Genomic DNA, 24,888 nt, shown 5'->3' on the forward strand with positions numbered 1-24,888 from the left:
ATAGTTGGAAGAAATGCCAAGGAACTTATAAAGGAAATTAATAGACCTTTAATTTTATACAATAATTTAAAAAAAAATCATTGTTGGTTTGGTCTTGAGTTCACGTACACGATTAAAGTTAATTTTATATTAGTATTTTATATATCAAATTATTTTTACATAAACTTATTATTGGTAATTGACAATTTCAATCGAAATGCAAAAACTTAATGTAAATTAATTTCTTTTTTAATGACATTGGCAATACTGCTTTTTAAAAATGTTTTTATTTTCTACTGATGAGCATCAAATTAACGTAGCTACATTAGTTAGAAGTGTCAAATTTCTTTTTCAGTTTTATTTTAAATTAGTTAAATATATAGTTTAGATATGTACGTCATATAAAAATTTTTCTGCTAACGTACGGTTCAGATTTTTGTTCCGGCGTATATTAAATCTTGAAGTAGAAAATTTTAAACGTGAGTAACAATTCAATTCAATTCAATATTCAATTTTTTTAATTTAATAATTAAATTAGCTTAATTATTGTTGAAGATGGCTCCTAACAAAGCTAAACCAAAGCGTGGAAATCGCAAAGCAGCTCGATCCAACCGTAGATGTATTTCTACAAAAGAGCGTCTCAGTGTGGATGAAAACACTTCTTCCACAGCAACTGTTGTTTCTACTCAACAACCAATTCTCGGCAAGCTTCAAGATTCTCTTGTTAATAGTTTTTTAAACTGCGTTAAATGGTTAGAGAATTGTTTTGGTGAAACCCAATCCAAGCAAAACCCAGCTTTAAATGAAAGTACATCCGAAAGTAATATCCCAGATGAAAAAGACAAACTGGCAAGATTTTTGTTGGGCTTAGGAAAGGAGTATAACGTAATTACATTTGGAAGCAGAATCTTGAGGAAAAATGAAGGTTTCAGAAGGTTTGAAGTAAGCAATCTACTCCGATGCAGAAAAATAGATTTGGCGAATTGGTACACACCGTATGAACCCCTCAGCAAAGATGTTCTAATATACCATTGTTCACTTTCGGGAGATGATCACAAGTATCATATTCTAGAAGCGAACAGGCTTCTAAAAGTAGGTGGATTTATGCTAATTTTAGAAGAAAAATTCCCTCACGAAAGAATCAAATCTTTTATAAAAGGCACTTCACAATGCGGTTTTAAGTTTGTTCGCAAGACTAATTGCGACAAAAATACGTACGTCTTACAATTCATAAAGACTCAACATAAAAGTAAAATTAGTCGCGTACCTTCGTTCTTTCTTAAATCGGGTGCTTTGAGAAAATTCTAAATTCAAATTTTATTTTTGAAGACAATATCTATCTATTTATGAGAATGCCATGAAAATATAAAAATTGATGCAAACATTTTTTAACTACAAAATAACGATAACGATGGAAAAATTTGTCAATCTACGGAAATATAAATAATTGCATTATATTTGAAAAACACTAATCTTAAAACCATTAGGTTTGAATATATTTTTAAAACTTTCTGTAAACCACAACATGCAATAAACTATTTAAAAACTGTGCATAATGTATATATACACGAGTATGTGTTTAATTTTTCACATAAAATTAATTTTGTCATCTGGTATAAAATTAAGATTTATACACTAACATAAGGTGCTTTCGGCAGCTCGAAAGTGTGGCGAAAAACAGCAAGTTGCTGGCCTATAGGCGCTAAGCGAGACATTGGCATCACTGTTGCAATCTGTTAAATATTTTGTTTTAGCAAATAGCCAATCTTGCATATGTGCACATAATGCAAGCAAATTACCTTTTGTATGTGTCTGATTTAATGGCTGTCAATCTTTTTAAAAAAATCACCTATTTTTTGTTGAATTTTGATATTTGTGCAGTCTTTACATTTTTTTTTTTTGATTTCTTTTTGCGCTTCATTATCTGAGGTAGGTATTTCGTCTTGTTTTTAAGGTCATTTTCGTTTGTCACCAATAGCTCTTTAATGTCATCTTCTTCCATTCCATCAACTGATAACTGATTCCAACTTCTGATATTTTAGCATGTTCAGCGAGATATGCACAAATGTTCGCCACTTCATTAATTTCTGGCATATTTACCTGGATACACTCAGGCCATACTTGTCTCCAAGTCCCGTTCATACACCATTTTTTACCTTAAAAGCATTCGATCTTGATCAAACTGAAAGAGGCAAATATATTAAAATATGAATGTTAGTCTATCAACGCTTGTTTTGGTGCCAGCCATAATAATCTCCCCTAACACAATATAATGTAATATTTTGCTTTATATAATTAAAGAAATAGAAATACTTTATAGTGGAAACGTTTTATATAAATAATATTTATATTTATTGAAACGTTTTCTTTATATATTATTATTCTTTATTGTCATTTACACCGTCATTTATAAATCACTACCGAAAATTCGAACTACATATTAGTTAAATAGCAGTGAATTCGGAAACCGGTGAATTTTTTTGTATGTTTATACTATGTTCTTTTCATTTCCAAATACAGCAATTCTACCTATACATGTATTTCAATATATAAATTTACATATATCACTTGTATGATAAACCATACTGATATCTTCCTAGAACTTTTTAAGCAACAATAAAGTTTTCTTTACATACGAGTACGAAAATCCTAAGAAGTCGTTATGCCTTTACAAAATCTACTAATCACACTATTTATTCATTAAAATCGATTATTTCAAACTGCTTTCTACATATCACTGTATTACATATATAGAGGTGGGGCAACACAAAACGTTGAAAAAGTGCGTTAATGCAGCACTATTTAACGCTGGTGTATACATTATTTCCCTAAAGTTTAAACGAATTTGCAAATATGATATATAATCAATATTAATTGAAATCACTTGAGTTAAAAAAGATAAATGTGTCTTAAAACATTCGATCTGAATCAAGTGGATGTAGACTTTTAATCGCTTATTTTGCTACTCTTTACGATAAAAGTACAATTATCTCGGCTTTTTTTTGAACACGTGCAACTAAACTTCCTAAAAACATTGTGAATTGAATGCTATAAAAAAACAATAAAGTATGTTTTCAATAAATTGATTTTTTTAGAAAATATTTCCAAACAAAGTTTTTGTACTGTCTGCTCGTAGACTTATGACTCCGACTGTACATATGTTAAAACGTCAATGCCGCTTATTTTATTGTTTTATTAATTTTTATCTTCTCTTACTATATTAATTTAATGTCCTACTTTCTATGAAGGACAATGAATTGGTTTAATTTGAATTGGTAGAACCAATTTCAAATATTTTTTGTTAGGTAATTTTTGGTTGCTCAGCGACCTTTCTTAATAAATACAACTATAACTGTTCTGTTTTTGAATGATTTTTTGTTTTTTATTAAAAGTAATTTAAAGTAAACATTGATTATTTCATTACCTTAATGAACCAAACAAAAAAAAATTTCTACATAAAATCTTAAAATTTTATCAAGATTTTAGTTATTAAATACAAATACTTGAATCAATGTATGTTGAAATGTATTGTTAAACATTTATTACCATTACTTTTTACCATTTAAAATTCCTGCTGGGCTATTTCTGTTAATGGCATATTTTGTATAACAAATCGCACACTTGCTAAATCATTTCTTGCTGCTTCTTACTATTTGAAATTCTTACTGGGCTATTCTACCGGCCTTTCCGATGCAGAAAACTGTTTGCATAAAAACAAATCTTAAGCTTGCCCAATCGTTTTATTACGCTTTCCTTCTTTTTTCTTTCTTTAATTGTAAAAAAACAAATCATATGATTGCCCCATCGTTTTTTTTTTGCCTTTTAGCTTTTGAAATTCTTGCCGGGCTAGTCTTTTTTTCTGTTGGCGTTTGTGAATCAGAGGATTATTTGTAAAAACAAATCATATGCTTGCCAACAAGAATGATAGAAAAGATTGATTATTATATACCAAATGCCATAATTTGGCAACTGATTTCTATGAAAACCGCCTTTGTTTGTAGCATTCTCCAAATGGTATATTTCTGGTATGTAATGTTATACTCTGTTCTCGAAATATCGTGGCTTAAACTTGAAAACCTTTCAAGGCGTTCATAAAATCAACGGCGTTTTTAATACCATTCTTAAAAAAACTCAATTAAATTGTATTAGTTAAAATTGTAAAATTAACTGTTGCTAGTTTTTCTTAACTGAACTGTTTAAAAATAAAAAATTTTTACCAATGTAGGAACATTTAAATGAATTAGAATAGGGCTGTCCAGACCAGATGCAATCCGACCCAATATAAATCAATATATAATATCGTGACCCAATATAAATCGACAGAGCCTAACTAGCTCTGTTAGATGACGTTACAAATGACATAACGTGCTTGCCAAAACGTCAAAAGTTTATATGAATTATATTATTAATTTTATTTAATTCTATATGAAAATACATATAGCCGTTTGCAAGGCAATAATAGAAACCTTGAAAACGATGACCACGTACCGCCGCCACTGTATCTACACGAGACTCATCGCAGAGAAAATTAAAATACCGAAAAGTACAGTGTATCCAATTTCGATTAAAAATTTGAGTAAATAAGAAGTCTGTACACGCTTCATACCACATACTTAAAAATCTTGAAGATTTCACCCATTTTTAAACCTACCCAAAGTATGTCAACCCAATATTAATTGTTTAGTGATTTTAAATTGGCGATTTGGGTAAACATTGTATTGGCGTTAACGAGTATTTAACAATTTGTCGACATTCCTTCTACGATCACTGTTAAGATAAATATGTGAATCCACTTGACGTGTGAAGTGTAATGATAATAGAACATTAAGGTCTCATTAAACAAATATTGGTTTTTATATATGAACATACAATAATTTATTTACTAAAATTGCACTTTATTACAAGTACTTAATCACATACATGATTACGTAAAAAACATTTATCGCTACTTAAATTTTAGAACAGTTTTTCGGTTAATAATCTGAATTTCATTTCAGATAATTAAATATCTCAATTGTTCTTAAGATTTTTAAGTGGTTATAAGGTATAAATTATGTGTCTAATTCAATAATTAGATAGTTTTCAAAGTGGCTAGGAATGTTCCCAGAATAGACATATGTTCAAAATTTGTCTGTCCAGAAAATTAATATTCGACACCACCAGATAAAAACTTCTCGGCATATTGCAAGTCAAGATCAACACCAAATGCGAGTAATTCCAGAATTTTGACGTGCCCAAGAGAGTTCTTCATGAGTGAATAAAGATTTTGCTGGTCTTGTCTGCTAAGCGAGTCAGACCCAGAGTGCCGTAACTACTTTTAAGTACTATAATTCAAATATTAATTGATTAAAAAAAACTATTAAAATCGGTTGCTACAATTTTTTTGGAAAATACTCTTACGTCTAAATAACTAAGTTTTTATAATCTATTCATTCATTTTGGTTTTATAGTTGGAATTCTGTGCAGGTTGTTGACGTCATGCGCTTGGCTATAGAAGCTGATTTCTGTTTGTCTCTGTTATGCCCACTCAAATTATGGATACATGACAAGCCCTTTTCTTCCAAATCACTTTGTTCTAATAAAATAATGTATTTCTTTATGATCATGTTTCATTTTAATTCCAGATTACCAAATCTAATAATCAATGAAAGTATGAAAGCCGATTTAATCTAGACCTCGAAATTGCGTTGTGAGTGGGTTATAATCCTTTTACATAATTTGCAACATATACATTTTTATGAATAGATATATAGATATATAGATAGATATATAGATATATAGAATAGATATATAGATATATGGGTCCTGAAACTTTCATAACCCAAAGTACCATTTTGCAAAAAAAAAAGGTTAGTTCCAGCTATAGAAAGTTAGAGTTATAGAAGTTCGAATTATGAAAGTTTGACTGCATTCAGTATTTTATGCTTATTAACAAAGTGATATAAAGTTTAGATATTTGGTTTTTTGGGTCCTGAAAATAACTGATTAAAACATAATTATTATATACAGTCAAACTTTCTATAACTGGAACTAAAAAGAGCGCAACAGGGTTTAGAGAGCAAATTACATATAATTACAAAAAATTCTCGAAGTCTCCATAAGTCAAACCTTTCCTTTGCCAACTGGTACTTCAAGTTATGGAAGTTTGACTGCATTATAATAATGTAAGTTCAAATGAACTTATGGTATTTGAAATTACCATAGTTGCGATGAGTTTTATAATGTAACCGTTAAGTGTTTCATATTGCACACTACTGTATCACTTCAAATTCAAAGAAATATCACTAAACATATTCCGAGTAATGTCAACACTTAAGTGTGCATTCTAGAATTGGCCCTTAAACTGTTTAAATCACATTATCATATAATATCGCAAGATTATATGATAATGTGCATATCATTCTGTGTTGCTTGGTTTTTGTTTGAAAATTGAAAATGTTAACACATGAAATTTATGTTATAATTAAAAACTATTTAAAGTAATTCTGATCATAAATTTTTTTTCTGCGTTATCTATTATTAATCAAACACAATGAAATATTGTTTTTTAATGTACTTCTTAATGAGTGCATATGGATAAATTTCGATTCGTCATTATGCTCATTAAGATAATGGAAGTATTGCTTCTCGTACTTGGTTTTACTTATTAAATTAAAACTTTTTCGTTTCTTTTTTTATTTTTAATTAAAAGATTTTACATTATTGATAAGAAAGTTATAAGAAATGAACTCAATTCGAATAAGCAAATAACAATTCTTTACAAATCATTTCGTCAGTTGCACACAGTGGCCCTCGGCGTCGGCATTCAAACTGATTACCGCGTTAAAAGTTGGCTAACAGAGCAACTACGTACATATGTCATTAATCTCAACTGTTACTCGCATTTGAAACGTCGGTTGTGGTTTCCTTATAATATAAACATTGAAAATTATAAAGTGAAGTCAAAATATTTCAATCCCAATTTAAAAATTCTGCCAATATAGCTATAAAAATCTGTTTAAGTGAGTGAACAAGAAATAAATATGGATAGGGAAGGACTATGGCCGGAATATTTTGAGCTATACCCGTAAGTCGAATTTTAAAAGTGTTTTAAAAACAGAACGCCAACAAACATAAATTTCGTATGACTTTAAAACGTTATATTTATTCAGTTAATTCAATAATATGTCTACTATATTTTTCAAACTATACACACGGCACGAGTTCATTAACAGCTGATGTGAATTGAGTGAAGGCGAATGAAGGCTGTAGAAAATCAGCTGACTGTTTCCACAATACATTCGATTATTTGTATTGAAGAGAAAATGTGGGAAAACATAGTACCAATTAAAATCATATATCAGCTGTTACAAATATTAAGCAATTGTATTGCATTTATTTATGTGTGATATAATTTGTGTTTGTTTTTATATACTTTTTGTTACGTGTAATCTGTCATAACTAATCACTTGCTTCGCGTTCTGCCGTTTACTCTTTTTACGCACGCTACGTCTACAACAACTAATTCAGACTTTACTGTTGTGCATGTCTAACAGTTTTGAAGCCCATTTACTCCCATCTGTTTTGTCGGCACTTTTAATATATGAATTGCGCCCTATGCTTCAACACCATTTTTCCACCACGATATGAAAAGTTTCATTCGTTGATTGTTCCTTTCAAACAGCTGATCGCCGAAGCAAAACTGTCGTGTGACTATTGATTAATCAAAATCCTGACTTGTCCACAAGATTGTGGTACAAATTATTAGTCTATTAAAATAACTTTTTTGATTCAAGATTAATTTAATTTGCCTGTCATGAGTACTATATAATCTCCTTGTTAAGCCTCTTACAGAATCGAGGTTGCGCTAAAGCATGTGATATACTTTTTCAGCACTCATATTATGACTTTCCAAATAATAGAGACCTTTCGAAAAATAGTGAACTGCAACAATAAAAATTCTTTTTTAATTATTTAAATTAATTTAATTTTGGTCTTGGAATCAACAATGGTCTTGGAATTATTTCTTATACTTAATTATTCATAATTTTCTGATTAAGCAAAATGAATCATTTTTCAACTTTCTGTTTCCTTTGTTAAGATTATTTGAATTTTTTTTTCTTGTAAAGAAAATTGTATCTAAAACGTGCCGTCAATTGAGATACCAGAACTATCATTTCCAACAACGATACAAGTCACATATTTTCATCAAAATTATTTATCACATCTAATCAAAATGGTAATGTCTCAGTGTGATTTGCTTGCATTACACTTAATATTACTGAATGCATTATTATTACATAGCCATGATATAACATAGTACCGAAGACACACGACATATCATTACCAATAGTGTAGACTGTAATGAATGCAATTAATCGATGTCGCATAGTTTGTCCGCATTGTGATGATTGTAGTAATATGTAATGAATTAAATTAATAGTAATTTTCTCTAATACCTACATATGCTATATCACAAAAATTTTTTAACAGTGTATATCACAAAAATAAATAATGCTGTTAATATTATTCAATTCATACATTTTTAAAAATTTCATATCAACAATAATATTTTTATCAAAACAAAGCCGCCGAAATAAATAGATAAATAACCAAGCAATTTTAAATTACTCTACTTTTACTATTGCAATTATTGATTATTCATTAAAGAGAAAGAAATTATTTATTCATTATTTTTGAATACTTTAAGACTTAATAAAAATGTTACAAATCAAATTACATATTTTTAATTTAGTATAAGTACAGTAATTTAAAATAAATTAATAAATTTCTAATTTACTAACTTCTTTTAAAATTATTCATTTATATAAGTTTAAATTCTAAACTTATTTAAATCGATGTTTCGATATAGGTTAGGTTAGGTTATACCGGCGATCCCAAGGGGATTCACTTAGGCCTATAGGTCCATTGTGATACCGTATTATTTAGAACCCATGGGCTAAAACCATCCAGAACCTTTAATAAAGCTTATAATGCTATATAGAGGGAGGTCTCGAAGTTCGTCAAGATCCTGAAAAAAAGAAAGCCCCCAAAAATTTAAGGCGACGTCGTGCATGTGCTGGACAGAAAGAAAGCAGGTGAAAGGCACTTTCGTCATCCTCACCACAACTGCGGCAAAAATGGTTGAACGGTAAATTCAGTCTCCTAGCATGATTACCTAGAATACCATGACCTGTTAGTAAACCTACTACTAGACTGATATCTCTACGGGACATCTCTAAGAGAGATTTCGATTTTCTATTGTTGGTCTGTGGCCACATTGCATACAGATGCCTGCATATCGCAGAGTCTTCTCATCTTTTGTTAAAAAGTTCGGCACAGGAAGAACTCAAAATCAATTTGCATGATGTCAACGATATGCCCAGATTGTTTAGGTGTTCCGAGTGGTTCCCTGAAGCACCACGTCTGGCCAGCTCGTCTGCTTTACAATTGCCGTAAATATCCCTATAACCGGGAACCCAGATTAGGGAAATATTGAACTGCGTCGGCATCTCATTTAGAGATGTGTAGCAGTCAAGGATCGTCATAAATGTGAATTGGACAGAGCTCAAGGACTTTAAACTATCCGATAGTATATGTATATTCCTTTCAAGTATATTACCTACTTCAAGACAAGCTAAAGCTTCCTTAATGGCAATTACTTTTGCCTGAAAAACACTACAGTGATCCGGAAGCCTATAGCAGGAGGATTTATTCAGCTCCTCTAAGAAAACTCCACTACCAACGCCGCTCCCAGTCTTTAAATCATCAGTAAAAATTTGCAGACCTTCACCCAGGGAGGGACCTCCTGATAACCAAGCTTCCCTGGATGGCAATCTAACAATAAATTCAAATCAAATCTATCAAAGTCAAGAATCGGAGAGGTGTAGTCAATGTTATTTGGAGTAGAACTGAAAATATTTAGAATCGAGCCGTGCCCATAGTCACTAGCCTTCCATTGTGAAGTAGCCTCAAGTCTTAGGGCAGATGATACTGCCAACTGCTTACTGATAATGTCAAGTGGCATTAAGTGGAGCATTAGATCTAATGCCATAGATGGTGTTGTACACAGAACACCACTAATACAGAGGTCAGCCCTGCGCTGAAACCTGTTAAATATAGTACAGTACGAAGATTTATCAAGAGCTGTCCACCATATGGCAATGCTATACAGAAGTATTGGTCTAATGACAGCAGTCTATTGCCATTGAGTATAGCCATTTCGATATCATCCTCAGTAAATTCATGTCGTTGCATTTAACTTAAATGTTGCTTAAACCAAAGTATGGAACATATTAATTGATGAAAAATAGTGTTCGCACTGCCTTCATATAAATACGAAACAAATATATTAACGATATACTTCTTCTTCCTCATTTTAAATTTGTTGTATTACAAGAAATTTATAATAATTATTGTGTATATAAAGCTTACAACTATGGTATTTTAGACGTCTGCCGGCTATTAACGTTATATATCATATATAACATAATGTACCTATATAATACTACTCGGAATATGCAGATATGGAAACGATGGTCGCTGAAAAAGATTTGTGCAATAAGTGCCATTTGCTAAATTTTAAAATTTAACAATTTTTACTGTGCTTCCAAATAAATTTTTTTCATTAAGGCAAAATACAGTGTATGTACAAATAAAGTTTTTTGATGTGAACGCTACTTCACAAGTAAAAATATTCAATTTTAACTACCGATATCGCGAAAACTACTCTACACGGACGTAATTGAAAAAGTTGTTTAAAATAGTTATCTCTATACCCATATACTATATATGTTAAGAATAAACCTCATAAATACATTCATGACATTATTCTTGCACTTCACTTTGATGAGATATTTTAATAATATTTTAATACTTTCTTAATTAGAATTGCTTAATATTTAAAATGCATAACAAACTAATACGATATTGTCATATTGTTGTTGCTTTTGTAGCACCAACCGGTAAACTTCTCTTTGAAGCACTTTAAAGTAAACACCAGTCGGTCCTCTGTACCCGAAGATGTCTCAAAATTTATATCCAGGAAATACTGGATTCATAACCAATTCATAATTTGTGTCTCTGAAAATCATGAAAAATTTTGGTTTTAACCCATTTGTATATATCAGATTACAGATATGGGAAATATATAAAATTTCGATGCTTTCTGTGCCGTGTCACGTTGATCAAGTGATGAATCCCAAAGTTTGGTGTTTTAAGAGCAAGTAAATGGAATATATTTAATATATTTAATATTTTTTTTTGAAATATGGAATTTATAAGTTCATCTGAATTAATTCCTTTATACGAGTTTTCAACTCTCAAAATTCATACGGTGTGGCCTCACGCAAAAAATAATTCAGCAAGAAGATTAATATGCTCCTCATAATATTCACAACATGTTTATAACCTTGTACTTTCCATATTGATAGATAATAGGTGTGTTCACATTGCAAAAACTAGTGTGAGTACTAAATTGTGCTTGTTTTTACTGGTTTTTACTCATTTTCCGTTTTCGAACAGTTATAACCAGCAAAAGAGAACATAAAACAAGTTTAGTGGAAAACATAAATTGCTGGATATTGTTGGTTTTTACTGAAACTGAAACAAATAAAACAAACAAACAAATAAATACAGCTGATTTTCGTAAATATAATATTAAATTTAAAATTTCTTATCATTTGGAAAGGAACTGTTAAATAAGTAATTTAGTTAAAATGTCTGATAACTGTATTAAATTAGAACAGCAATTTTAAATTTATTAAGAGTGAGACATGAACCCACTAAAACCACCTCTTAGGAATAAATGGAGAAGATTTCCCCAGCATTGAGGTAACTTCATTCCAGTAATCAGCGGAAAGCGATGTAAACATATTTATTATGAGCAAGCTATTAATAATTTTTTTTTTTTTGACATAACAATTCCAATTCGCAGCTTCTCTTCTCTGTTTCTACTAGGTATTACTGAGGTTTCGTTTCTATAAATTGACCAATAATTGATAATATTCATATATGTTAATATGATTCATCTTATCCCTATTACTAGATTTTACCGTCAAAAGTATGAGGAAATGATTTTTCCTAATCAATGAAATCATATATCGTAATTAAATATGAATCGAAAGAAATTGACATTTATTCTGAAGGACTGCGAAATTATAAAATTTCAATTAACTAATCATTATTCAAGCTTAAATTGATAATGTATATCAGGGCTGTCCAAAGCACAGCCCCCGGCTAATGTTTGTGCGGCCCGCGACATGTTTTTAATCTACTACAATTACGCAAATTCTTTTTTGGTGTTCTGCTAAAACTACATTATTTTATTTTTAAAGTATACCAACTAAGTGAAGTTATATTAATAAATTAATAAAACTAAATTTAACATTTAACCGAATTTTTATTTTTGTCGTAAATAACTATAAACGTATGTATTTGTTTCTGCGGCTCTCCAATCTGTATAGTGATTTGTATTGGCCACCGATCGCATATGGTCAAGACAGCTCTGATATATATAACCAAATAAGTGATGAAATGGAAAAAATTAAAAATATACAAAACTCGTATTAATTAAAATGCGATGGAAGATACCTCAACGATTGTAGGATATGGATTCTGTGTACAAAGTATCCGAAATATATAATGTAATAAAAATGTATGATTGTATGAAATACACCGCTCTTGAGACACAAGAATTGTGTTTCTCTTTTGTGTAAATATAAGTTTCTTAAGAACTGTATAAAATATTAAAAGTAGAGTATATATTCTATGTAAATAATTATACGAAATAATTCAAAATATCGCGTTGAACAAGTTTTTTGTAAAAAAAAACTCAATAATATGGAATATCAAGTAAGTATTACCACGAAGTAACTTTTTTCTGGTTCAAAATTTAAAATTTCTACCTCTAAAACGACGTTATGAGGTGACAAAAAATCGCTGGTATTGAAGGTCATGATTAAGTCTATGAAAAATTTATAAAGAATTCGATTAAGTGCTAATATACTTTTACTGCATTCGCAATAGACTACTTTGAAGGCGACAAAACAAATTTTGATTGATTGACATTTTTTATGTTTAATTTAGTCATAACGAAAAGCTTTTACACTGAATGTACATTACTATTCTAACGATATACCCATGATGTAGTAGAATAAGCACAAAGTTCTTCAGCGTAAAGTTCTATCGTAAATAACTACGTCAATTATACTATATAACGAAATAATATATTTTCTAATAATTTTGCAATATAACTCTGAAGCAATTTATATATACATAAGTATGTTTGGCGTACACATATGAGTGTAATTAAGAATGAGATGAACTAATTAAACCAAATTAAACCACAAATAACTGCTTAAAAATTAAGTGATTAACTTAAATACAATTTTCGTTCGCCTTAACATAGTTTTATTACATGTCATAAATTTTTGATTAAACTCATTTTTAAATTTCTTATCTGTAATTTTATTGTTGGCTACTTGCAATTAAGATCCCATTTCTCAATATTCGGCGATAATACATAAAATGTAGTTTTGTCATTGAAATACTTAAATTTTTGTTAAAGATAGCACTCGTATAAGAGATTTTGAAACAGAAAGTATATATTTCGAAAAACACATATTATAATTGCTGGATTAAACTGTCATAACACTTTTGTCATTCTTTAAAACTTACTACATATTTAAATTAAACATGTTGGGAAGATTATTATACATAATTAGAACATATTTAAGATCAAATGTCTTCAGTCCAATTTTTAAGTGAATATCATATAAACACAATAGTCATGCAATATTATGAATATCCAAATTAACGAACCACAAAATGCTGCACATGTGCTATTATATATAAGGAAGGCATAATTCATTGTAAGGAGTAGTCAAATATTGCAGAAAGCCAAGAAAATGCAAAACAAAATCTGCAGAACTCTATATAATAGATTAGATAGGTATAAACGGCACACTGGTTCACAACAAAGCAGAGCACTACCACCATTACAGATCTTATGTTGTGCTAATCGAGCGTAACCTCACAGAAGACAGTATGAGCCACTATAAAACATTAATATTGAGGATATCTTAATATCAGAGAAGAGTAGGAACGCTTGACTCATAAATCTCCCTCTGACTCTGATCAACAATGTGACTAACATAGAGGTCTCATCTGCATAATCAGACATAGTCAATATTTTGTCTCCCTAAAAACATCACTATTGTGTGGATGATAGTGCAGGCCAAATAATCAGCCGAACAACCTCATCTCATACTGACGAGAAAATTCTATAGACGAACAATACTGGCGTGTATTCATTTCACAATAAAATTCTAGTCTACAGAATTATAACAGCTGATATAGTTTTTGTAATAACGTTTATGGACTGATGCGTAAAAATTCTACATGCATGAACACCTCAAGTACTTGAGAGTAATATGAGAAAAATTTGTTTGGTATTCTGAATGTTTTGAATAACTGACATATATTTAACACGTCTTCAAGTCATATAAGGAAACCAACTGAATAGGAAAACTGATTGGAGATCTTTACAGTTTTTTTTTATTTATTTTATACTATCTAAGTAATCCTGAAAGGGAGTGTCACCATCTGGCACTATATTGTGTGCGACTAGTCGACACTTACTACTTGCCCATTTATAATGAACTTGTTTATACACTCTCTGTTTAACTAATTCCCGATATTACGCACCCTCTCAATAACGAACGATCAAATGTTTATAGATAACAAACATACCTAAAATGTTACCTCTAAATAATAAATGTTGCAAACAGAGGCGAGGCGTCGAATGGTTCAGAGTGTTCACTGAACACCTTAACAAAGCTTCCTTTTTAGATCTTTTTTTTTTATTAGGTAAATAATTTCGCTATGTTGCTACTTAACATTTTTTATAATAGCTTTTCTAAACAGATTAACATAAACGCAAAACGTACAATACAAACAAAATCACACATATATATGTTAGTTACATCCAACATTACTGATAATTAATAAAAGAGAAAGCACATTCCTCTTAAAATATACTAAGGTTCAGAATAAAAACTCCACCGCGCTGCTTACAAAGCATGCAAATGAAATAACATTCACATTGGGACTATGTTCAATATTGAATAAACACAAAACAGACAAACAAATATAAAAATAAAAGAGAAAACAAGTCCCGCAAAATATGTACGTAAAATAATCATAACTCTTAAATTAATGCGTGCAACCTCTAATGTTATGCAAAATAAATACAAAAGAGAAAAGAAATGACTAAGCGAAAATCGCTTTACATTTGACTAGAGGTTCAGTCAACTAAACTGAACCCGAAGTTCATACAAAGCGTGCAAATACAATCAAAGTTACGGTTGCTGTTTTATGTGGGCAAATGGTTCAGTAAAAAAACTGAACCGCGCATAGTAAATACAAAGTAAAAGAGTATATGAATGCATGAGAGTTTCTTACTCTCATTATTGCAATTTTATACTAGCAAATGGTAAAAGTAAAGAAAAAAATTAAAGAAATTTGAAGTGAAAAATAATATTTAGAAATGAATTAATGTGTGATTTAAGATTTGATTCAAATATCTTTTTTTAAACGATCTTCTGAAAAAAGGTTTTAATTCATAAAATGAATAGACCAACTCCAGATATGAAGAATTTGGTACCTGATGTAAAAATGTCGAAATCTGTGGTCTTGTATTCTATTTGCTTGTGGAAAGGACAAAACTCAGAAGTAGGGAGAATACGTTATAGTTGGAATTCTGTTTTGATCAAATTGTGAACACCTTGCCAAAAAGCTGACGCCTCGCTACTGGTTGCAAAGAATATGCATTCGAAATAACGAAACTGAAATTTTATAATAGCGAGATACCGGTGATCCCTAGGTGATCCACTTAAGCCTATTGGCCCATTGTGTTACAGTTTTTATAGGAATAACTCAAGGTTTAAAACCACCTAGAACCTTTAGCGAAGCTCAAAATGCTGTTTAGTATCAGATCTTGTAATTGATGAAGATCCTCAAACAAATTGGTTCCTGAAGTGTTTAATACCCACCGTGCATAAACTGGGCAAAGACATAATAGATGAGAGGCACTCTCATCGTCTTCTCCGCATGTATGATTGAAAGGGCCATTTAATATTCTAGCATGGTTCCTTAGTTTGCAGTGATCTGTAAGAAAACCTACCAAACGACTGATATCGCTGAGAATTTTGTATTTCCTTTTAGCAGAAAGTGACCAGATTTCTTACAGAAGCCTGCACATCATTAAGTTTTCTCATCTTTTATTAAAAGTTTCAAAACAGAAAGAACTTAGTAACAATTTGCATGTGTGTATTTGTTACAATTATTTTTATATGTAATTTTATACGTAATATGTAATTATATAATTACTTATTTTAATTAAGTGTTCTTAATTTGAACATAAAATAAAATAATCTAATAAAGAAAATTATTTAATAAGTTGTTTCTAGACTGTTTCTAGATTTAAATTTTATTTATTCAATAATGCAAATTTGTTTTACAGACCGTGGAGTATGCATTCCTCGCTGGGAATAGATGAAGCCTCAAAGGATCCTAGAATATGTGACGAAGATTTTACGCAGCAGTTCACTGAAAATGATTTTGAAGGTAATGTTAACATTTGTAGCAATAATAATATAATAGTAAATAACATCATGAAAACTTTTCTTTTGATTTTAATACTATAAATGCCTATCTCTCTGATGTTTTTATACAAACGATATGTACCATATGTTTGTCAAGGATCACAATAAAGTTATAACTTCAGAGAACTACAGCGAATCATAATTTTAAGACTCAGTGTACACGTCAAAATCAAGTATAAATGCGTATAAAGGTTTTTTTCATACGCAACTTATAAGTACTTATCTTCACCACAGAAATGATTCATAAGTATTTTCGTTAACGAGTGCCAGTACTAGTGAATAATGGTATAGTAGCGTAACATACATAGCAGAAGACGCATAAGCCATAGCATATACCTACTCAAGTGATATGAATCACTTGAGTAGTCCAGTCATCCAGTAGTCCAGTAGTCCAGTCATCAAAAATGAATGAAAGTAATGACTGCCAATTATGTCCGTTTTGGCATTCGAAAATTTTGACCAAAAAATTTTTTTCTGACCAAAAAATTTGATTTTGTTTTTATTTTTTTGTCTTTTAGTGTTATAGCTTAAATCTGAGTTTGCTTGAATTTGCAGTGGGTTAAAGCTAAGGTTATGCGATACTATAGAAATAGATTTCGTACTACGTCATAATGGTCTGTGCAGTGACTGTCATTTGATACCAGATTACTAAAGCTCTCAAGATTTAAACACACTAAGACATTTCTTTAAAAATACTTTAATTTGAGAAAACATCTAAAATCGAAATTTATAATAGTTATGGTCTTAATTTAATAATTTATTTTGCCCAATTATTTTTCAGGACACCGAGCACATAACGTATACGTAGGAGTTCATGTTCCTAGTGTAAGACGTCATTCGCAACGTCGGCGAAAACATCATCACAGTAAGGACAATGGAGATATAACTTCAGATGTGGAACGAACAGGTATAATTATTTTTAATTATTATTATTAAAAAGAGTTTGACTTTTTTAATATATATATATTATATATAATACTTTAAAATAATATCATAAGTAAAATGCGGAATTTATACTGAAATTACATGAAAAAAATGCAAACCAGCACAAAGGTACAAATTTTTGATATATGTTAGTACTAAAACTCAAAAGAGAACGAAAAATGTGTTTAATTATACAATAAAATTATTTGGACTTGTCAGATAGATACACCATCGATTTTTTCGGTCATCCTCGTCCTCAAGTTTCATCCTCAGATTTTAAATTCTCAGTTAATATAACCCGAAAAAAATATCCGATTAATTTCAGACTAACTTATCCTACATTTTGCAAAAGCTAGAATTTTGCAATAGATACGATCCTCGATATCACGATACAACATGATAATTCATTGCTTATAATTAAGTTTTTGATTAAGTTTTCATTTCAGTATATTATTTGCACCGTGTTCTTGAAAAACGATATAATTTAAATACCGTCCACAAGTCATATCTTCTTTAAAAGTAATTCTGGATAACTTACAAGCATATAGCTGTTTATAACTTCACTGATGCTTGTGTTTGAAAAGTCGCGAATTTCAGGGCTGTCCGCATAGGCACGAATTTTTCCGTTACGCTATAAAAAATCGCATAGACCTGGTAACCACTTCACAACAAATGAATATAAAATATAAAAATTTTTAGCGTGACAATGTTAAAACAGAACAGAATGTTAATTGCTTACATTTCTGCCTGACCATCTACATGAATAGTAATATTCAGTTGTCGAATGGTACTAATCTGTATTAGCCACAGTGTTTTTGCTTGCATATAACTCAGTTTGAAAAACACTATTAGAATCAAAACAATGTAAATGCCTTACCTGCAAGTTCTTCGATAGCCTGTTCCCACTCCTATACTTTTCTCTATCTTTGCGGCATGTATATCTGTACACAGAAGTTTGGAAATAACATGTCACGAGTTCTGACGTGCAGCTTCCCTGGGTGCATAAAGAGCAAGAATTTTAGTTCTGAAGTTCAGAATTCATTCTGTGTAGACTGTAAATAATCTTAAATCAGCCTATATTTATTTATCTTTAATTGTGCTGTGTCCATACAGACCCAATATCCAGAACGTTAACCTGTATGATTTGGGATATCGTGTCTAAACAAACAACCGCAGTAATAGATAAAGTGTCACAATAAAATATTCTCCCAAGGAACCCAAGCTATTCAGTCCTCTCTATTTTTCATTACATCATTGATTGAATTTTTTATTCTGTAACTTTCAGTGATGTCTAATGTATCTCATAATCAGAAAATCGATAAAATTGTAATTCTGCACGTAAACAAATCAAAATTCTACCTAGTTTTGCTATTTCAAATGATTAATTCTAATAAATTGGACATATTTTTTTATAATTTTAGCTACCCCGCCTGCGCAAAGAGTCCAGTTTATGCTTGGTGAAGATGTCGATGATGAAGCACATATCTCACATCCACTTTTCTCCGAAATGGGAATATTAGTAAAGGATGGGGATGATTTTGAATGGAAAGAAGCTGCACGTTGGATAAAATTTGAAGAAGATGTTGAAGAGGGAGGCAACCGTTGGTCAAAACCCCACGTAGCAACACTTTCATTGCATTCCTTATTTGAGCTACGAAATCTCCTAATAAAGGGATCGGTTTTGTTGGATATGGAAGCAAATAATTTGGAAGTTATCGCAGACTTGATTTGTGAAAACATGGTCAATACTGGTAAACTACCAATTGAATCATGTCATAAAGTAAGAGAAGCCTTGTTATGTCGCCATCGACATCAGCATGAATATAATAAAAAAACTCGTCTGCCAATTATACGTTCTTTAACCGAGGTTGGAAGAAATAGCTCATCGGCGAAGAGTAAGTTTTTAAATTCGTTATTTAGGAAAATTTTTTTTCCTTTTTTGTGTTACAAAATATGCATAATATGTTTTTATTATATTATTTGAGTTATCATCACATTTGAAACCTTATTAGTGCATTATTATTGTGTTCACATAAAATTTGCATTATAATTAATGGCGTTCGTTTGAACATTTCAAAAAAAAAATATTTCAAAAATAAATATTTTATCTCTTATTGAATTATTTGAGAAAGGTGGATAGAAAAAAAAAGAAAATTCAATTTTAACAAATCCAGCTTATGTCGTTCAACTGATTTCTAAGACATAAGAAGATCTAAGTATTTTTACTAAAATTAAAATAAATATCTTTAATTCTTTTATTATGCATACGAAATCAAATTGCGATATAATAGACCTACAACAACAAACCCATAAGTCAACGTTTTCACTGCATGCAAATGCATCATCGTCAATTGGATTAGATTCAGCTAACTTGCACATCCCGAATAAAGATCAGCGAGGCAATTACCTCGCCATTCCAACAGGTATTATGATACTATCTAAAACAAAATTGCACAATTATAAACACTCAACTAACATGAAATTATTAAACCTCACAACCAAAAGACATTTTTATAAAGCACATTTATTAAAAGCACTTACGGGGCTATTCTCGCACAGTAACGTTGTAACATGCTTATAATTTGGTGTCTCGAACAGTAGCAAAAACTATTACGCTAATACTATGTTTCCACTGTCTCATTTAGACAGTTTTGCTCATTTGGGCCGCCAATTAGGATAATTCACCATATAAAAAACTTTCATATTATATAAATGAGGTCATTATAATTAAATCAACTCATTTAGGGTAAAAAATGTCATCTGTTATACATATAAAATGTAAACAAAAAAGCTATTTCGCATGCATAAATCAGCTTATCCCAATGTAAATGACCAAATCTTGATTTCATTAACATGAGTAGTTTTAGCTGCAGTGGTAACATAATATAACACTGTTAACTTATGTTGTTGTCTGTAAATGCTGTAAATGAAAAAGTAAGAACCAATAAAAAGGTTATTCTATCGAAATTGTTAAAGAATTCAATGTTGTTAATTGGTTGATTCGAAATTATTAAGTAAGTGAAATAATTTATATTTGTAAATATTTGCAAAATAGTTTTAATAATATTTCAAATTATTTACAACTTTTCACTTTCAAAATGAATTCGTTTTGAATTTATTTTATCTCTAAGGTGGCCATGTGCTATGTTTTTATAGAAAAATTGATCTAATTGCAAAAAATGAAACCATATCTCATGTTTTCCAAAAATAAGAATGTTAAAATGTTAAGAAGAAATAAAAAATGTTGAATTATATAAATTTTCATAAATGGAATATTTTCATAAATGGTTTTACGTTTGCAATAATAAATAAAGAGAAACACTTGCTCGTGGTGAATTTAAATTCATTTTCACCATGAGAGGTAAAATAGCATAGCAGAGAATTTTTTAATAGCATTTGGGAACACCAAAGTTGCTGCTGTTATAGAAAAACGAGAATAGATCCGCTAAAGCAATGTTTTAGATGCTCGTATGTTGATAATAGAACATGTGACAAAACTATTTTAGTATTTCGGAAATCATCGCAATTTGCTTTTTCTGTATTCATTAAAGTAGTTTTTTATTTAAGCTAAGTTTAATAAAACAATATAATTAGTAATGCATACCATTAATAATTTGAAATTACATACCAAATTCTTTATGCAAGCACTTCCAGTTCACCTTATGTTGTGAGCACCTTAAGCGCTTCTTTGGAAAGCATTTAATATGTTCCGCGCATTATATCAATAATAATATAATATAATAGTCTATATAATACATATATACGCATATATATATATATATATATGATAGTATCGAAATGATTTCTTCTCATCGTCAATTTCAGTTTAAGAAAGATTATTTTTTTGTTTAACAATTAACGATGCTACTAAAAATTTCTGTGATATTGCAATATAGTGCAACAAAACTCAACTGTCCAGCATTCCGGTAGAATCGTCGAACTATGTTTCACCATCCCCGATAATATTCTGCGGAAACCTGTTGTACAGGACATGCATTCGTTCCCATACACATTTTTTTTCATTCTATATTTTCTACGGTTATGCCTCACTTTTACCCAATTTAACACAGAATTTCTTATTCGCTCTTTGTTCATGTATTGTTTTTTCGACTGGTGAACACAAATATCTCAACAAAAAATTTAAAATAAAGCCGAAATGGGAAAAAAATTCGCCCAAATTCACTGAAACATGTAGTTAGGTAAGAATTTTCATGAAATTAGTTTCGTTGGAAAGACAGTGTGCTTTTGCGATAAATTGCAACAGATAGGGTTGCCCAATAGCACGTGGACATCGTGGACATCTTGTTAAGTTTACATAGTTTTAGACATTTTTTTGCACTTCCCGATGTGCAGTCCGTCTAACTATTAAAAAAGGATTTTACGTGTTGTGAGTGATTTTACCAATATTTAGGTAGATGAAGAAATAACGACTTCAATAGACAAATAAAGGTAAATTAAGCTGAATGCTTTTCCTATCCCTTTAATGTTTCTATGACTAGCAACTAGATCAGCCTGCAGACACTCGTTCTACAATTTTTAATTATCTGTGATTTAAAAGATTGATATATTTTAATTTCCAATTGACTGTCAATAAACCAATATGCTTTACTATTTTCTGAGAACTTTCTTTGAAAAACTAAAATTTTCATAGGCGTTCTGTAATATTGAAACATCACAATTTGCTTAAAAGGTTTAACATACTCTGATTTCTTGATAGAAATAGTTTCTTAATATTGCTTTCAAAACATAAATTCGAAGTTAATAAGTGTATTTACTTCACATACAGAAGTTCTCCCAAATATTCCGTATCTTTACATCGCACAAGCAGCAGTTAGAGATGACATTCTAAGCTTCAATCTTCTTAATTCAATTTCTTTTAGATGATATTAACTGATGTACTTCTCGTGGAAGAAAATTACTTATAATCTAAGCCTTTCAGCAAGCTAAAGTTCTTTGCATAATATCACCTATTGTGGTAGGAGTAATTCCTAGAAACGTTATATAATTAATTTTCCATTCCATTTTCGCAACTATTTTCTCATATTCAGCTACAATAGTAATAAAATCCGCCTTTCTTGTAACGTCTATTTACTAACATCTTTGATTAGCGTTGCACTACCTTTGACTGAATAATTGTGGTATTGCGACCACTCCTTTTCTAAGTTTTTCCTCTTCATCGGGTTAGACAAGTAAGTTTGCTAGTATTATTAAAGATTTCCTTAGTAGAAGTTAGACCAAAATTTAGAGTTTCGCTGGCTACAATAACGAATCTTATTTTGCACTAACGAAATGGTATATAACTATACATATTTAGCCTCTTGCTTTTTCCAACATAATAGCTAAAATCAGGCGAATTACATACTTGTTATGATTTACATACTGAAACAGTGGATTTGATTTCCCTGCATTACTCTTATATATTGGAAAGTGGGTTCCCCGTTGTTCGCTAGGTGTGCACACAGAAGATCCCTTAACATTAAACTGTTTTCGAAATTTTTGTCTGAGTTCAATTCACTCTTATTTTCATTAGATTATTAAGGTTACTAATGAATGTCCCTTAAACTATTTAAGGTTAAACAGTGTACGACAGCTAAAAAAAAATTTACGAAATCGACTGACTTATAAAAATTTAATAATTATATTAATTTCAATCCGCTCCAAAATTGATTAAACATCTTTATATAAGTTTCTGTAAATGGTAACTCTGGTGATTATTTAATAATATTTTATAATAGAATATTGATAAAAGCTGGTTAAAGCGATAAAAATTTAAATTAAAAGATATCTAAGTACCATTTTTATGTAGCGTGTGGTTCCCCATTTTGCTGTGAAGTGATGTTTTTAGCAAATTATATCTTTATATGCACCGATCGTTGTCTCTTTGTTGATATGTAAAAGCTATTGTTGGTTGAGTGCACATCAACAATATTTATTTTTTTATTTATTTAAATATTTATTTTTATTTATTATATATTTTTATTGATTTATTTTGTTATACAATCTTAAAGGCTCAGTTAGTCTGTACGTACCGTAAGATCTCAAGTCAAAGCGAAATACGCAACCAACCACACCTGTGTATTTGAAAGGAATGAAATAAACAAAAGCAAGGAACTTGGTTTATTTCGTTTCTATCAAATACACAGAAGTAGTTGGTTTTGCATTTTGCTTTGGCTTAAGTTTACTTAAGTTCTTACGGTACGTACCAAAAACTGAGCCTATACAGTCGGAGTTTGATGTTTCAACATATATATAGTCAATTCTTTCTCAGACATCGTTTGACATTAAGTTTTAATATCAAAATTACTACCTCATCTATTTTTTTATTTTTTTCTCTTAATACTTCTTGCAATATAGGTACTATGTTTTTTGAACGTAATTTTGACGATTATGAAACTTTAACTGAGTGAATACTCGAACCTTGACCTTGTACTCTAATAAATATATCTAAATGTTTGTATGTATGTGCATAAATAATTGTAAATAAACACTGAAATTAGCAGAGAAGTTAATTATTATATATAATATATAATAATATAATATATAATAATAATATATATATATATATTATATATAAATTTAATTTATAACACAGGTAAATTAAAAAATATTCAGCGAGTTACTTTTGAAACCCAAGACTTCATGATTCAATTTAATGTCGAACTTGAACGGAGAACATATTCAATGAAAATTGTTACGGTGCGACTATTTCGTGTTATTTACACTAGTGGCAATTTGACGCATGTAACTAGTTTCTGATAAAACTGAGGGGTAGGAACGTATGATCATATCTCTTCAAATTTCCACATACATTTGCAATATTACTTTTTTGCCCATAAGAGTGTTACCAGAGAACTACAATGACCTACTCAACGCTCAAGTTATACTTAAGACATTGACTGTGTTCTACTTATATTCACTCTGACTCTCTTTTCTGTGTACTTAATTCCACCGAAATCATACATAAAATTGAAAATACTTATACTAATGTATACTCCTCTCATATGGTACTCATTAACACTTACAGTCAACACAAATAAAATGCAAGTGGTTTATGAGTCATTCATGAGTATTAAGATACGTTCAGCAAAAATTTGTTAGCTATTGTTTACTGTATATATGATTTCGAACAAAAACGACCCCTAATTTAATGCACACATAATATTTAAGAAGACAAACACATGACACCAAACATAAAAAAAAACATACATAAGAGCGCTGCTACAAACTCTACAGGCGCTCCAAAACTGACCAGATCGGCAGTCATTACTTCCATTCATTTTTGATGAGTGCACTCATTGATTCATACTACTCGAGTACATATTTAACTTATGCGTCTTTTTTA

The 24,888-nt window shown here is 30.2% G+C and overlaps 2 protein-coding genes across 5 annotated transcripts in view; both read left to right on the forward strand.

The window, feature by feature from the left end:
• The first annotated feature begins 355 nt into the window (after positions 1 to 355).
• On the forward strand, positions 356 to 1,539 carry LOC119688074 (ribosomal RNA-processing protein 8-like). 2 transcript variants are annotated; one of them, XM_038102708.1, is made up of 2 exons: positions 356 to 458; positions 518 to 1,539. In XM_038102708.1, the coding sequence occupies exon 2, from the start codon at positions 535 to 537 to the stop codon at positions 1,285 to 1,287; it is 753 nt and encodes a 250-aa protein (XP_037958636.1). In that variant the 5' UTR covers positions 356 to 458; positions 518 to 534; the 3' UTR covers positions 1,288 to 1,539. The 2 variants fall into 2 exon arrangements, with proteins under 2 accessions (XP_037958636.1, XP_037958637.1); XM_038102709.1 differs by having other exon boundaries at positions 361 to 458; positions 535 to 1,539.
• A 5,238-nt stretch (positions 1,540 to 6,777) lies between these two features.
• The window catches only part of LOC119688075 (sodium-driven chloride bicarbonate exchanger), an 85,346-nt gene continuing 67,235 nt past the window's right edge, over positions 6,778 to 24,888 (forward strand). For all 3 annotated transcript variants that reach the window (XM_038102710.1, XM_038102711.1, XM_038102712.1), the window contains exons 1-4: positions 6,778 to 7,045; positions 16,481 to 16,584; positions 17,404 to 17,529; positions 18,968 to 19,441. In XM_038102710.1, the coding sequence (XP_037958638.1) occupies positions 7,002 to 7,045; positions 16,481 to 16,584; positions 17,404 to 17,529; positions 18,968 to 19,441 (748 nt within the window). In that variant the 5' untranslated portion in view covers positions 6,778 to 7,001. The remainder of the gene's footprint in view (positions 7,046 to 16,480; positions 16,585 to 17,403; positions 17,530 to 18,967; positions 19,442 to 24,888) is intronic.

The sequence above is a fragment of the Teleopsis dalmanni genome, chromosome X, assembly GCF_002237135.1.
Source record: "Teleopsis dalmanni isolate 2A chromosome X, ASM223713v2, whole genome shotgun sequence".
NCBI classification, from domain to species: Eukaryota; Metazoa; Arthropoda; class Insecta; order Diptera; family Diopsidae; genus Teleopsis; species Teleopsis dalmanni.

What these genes read in the sequence shown, in the direction of transcription:
- LOC119688074 (XM_038102708.1), top strand. Translation starts at nt 535, where the DNA reads ATGGCTCCTAACAAAGCTAAACCAAAGCGTGGAAATCGCAAAGCAGCT.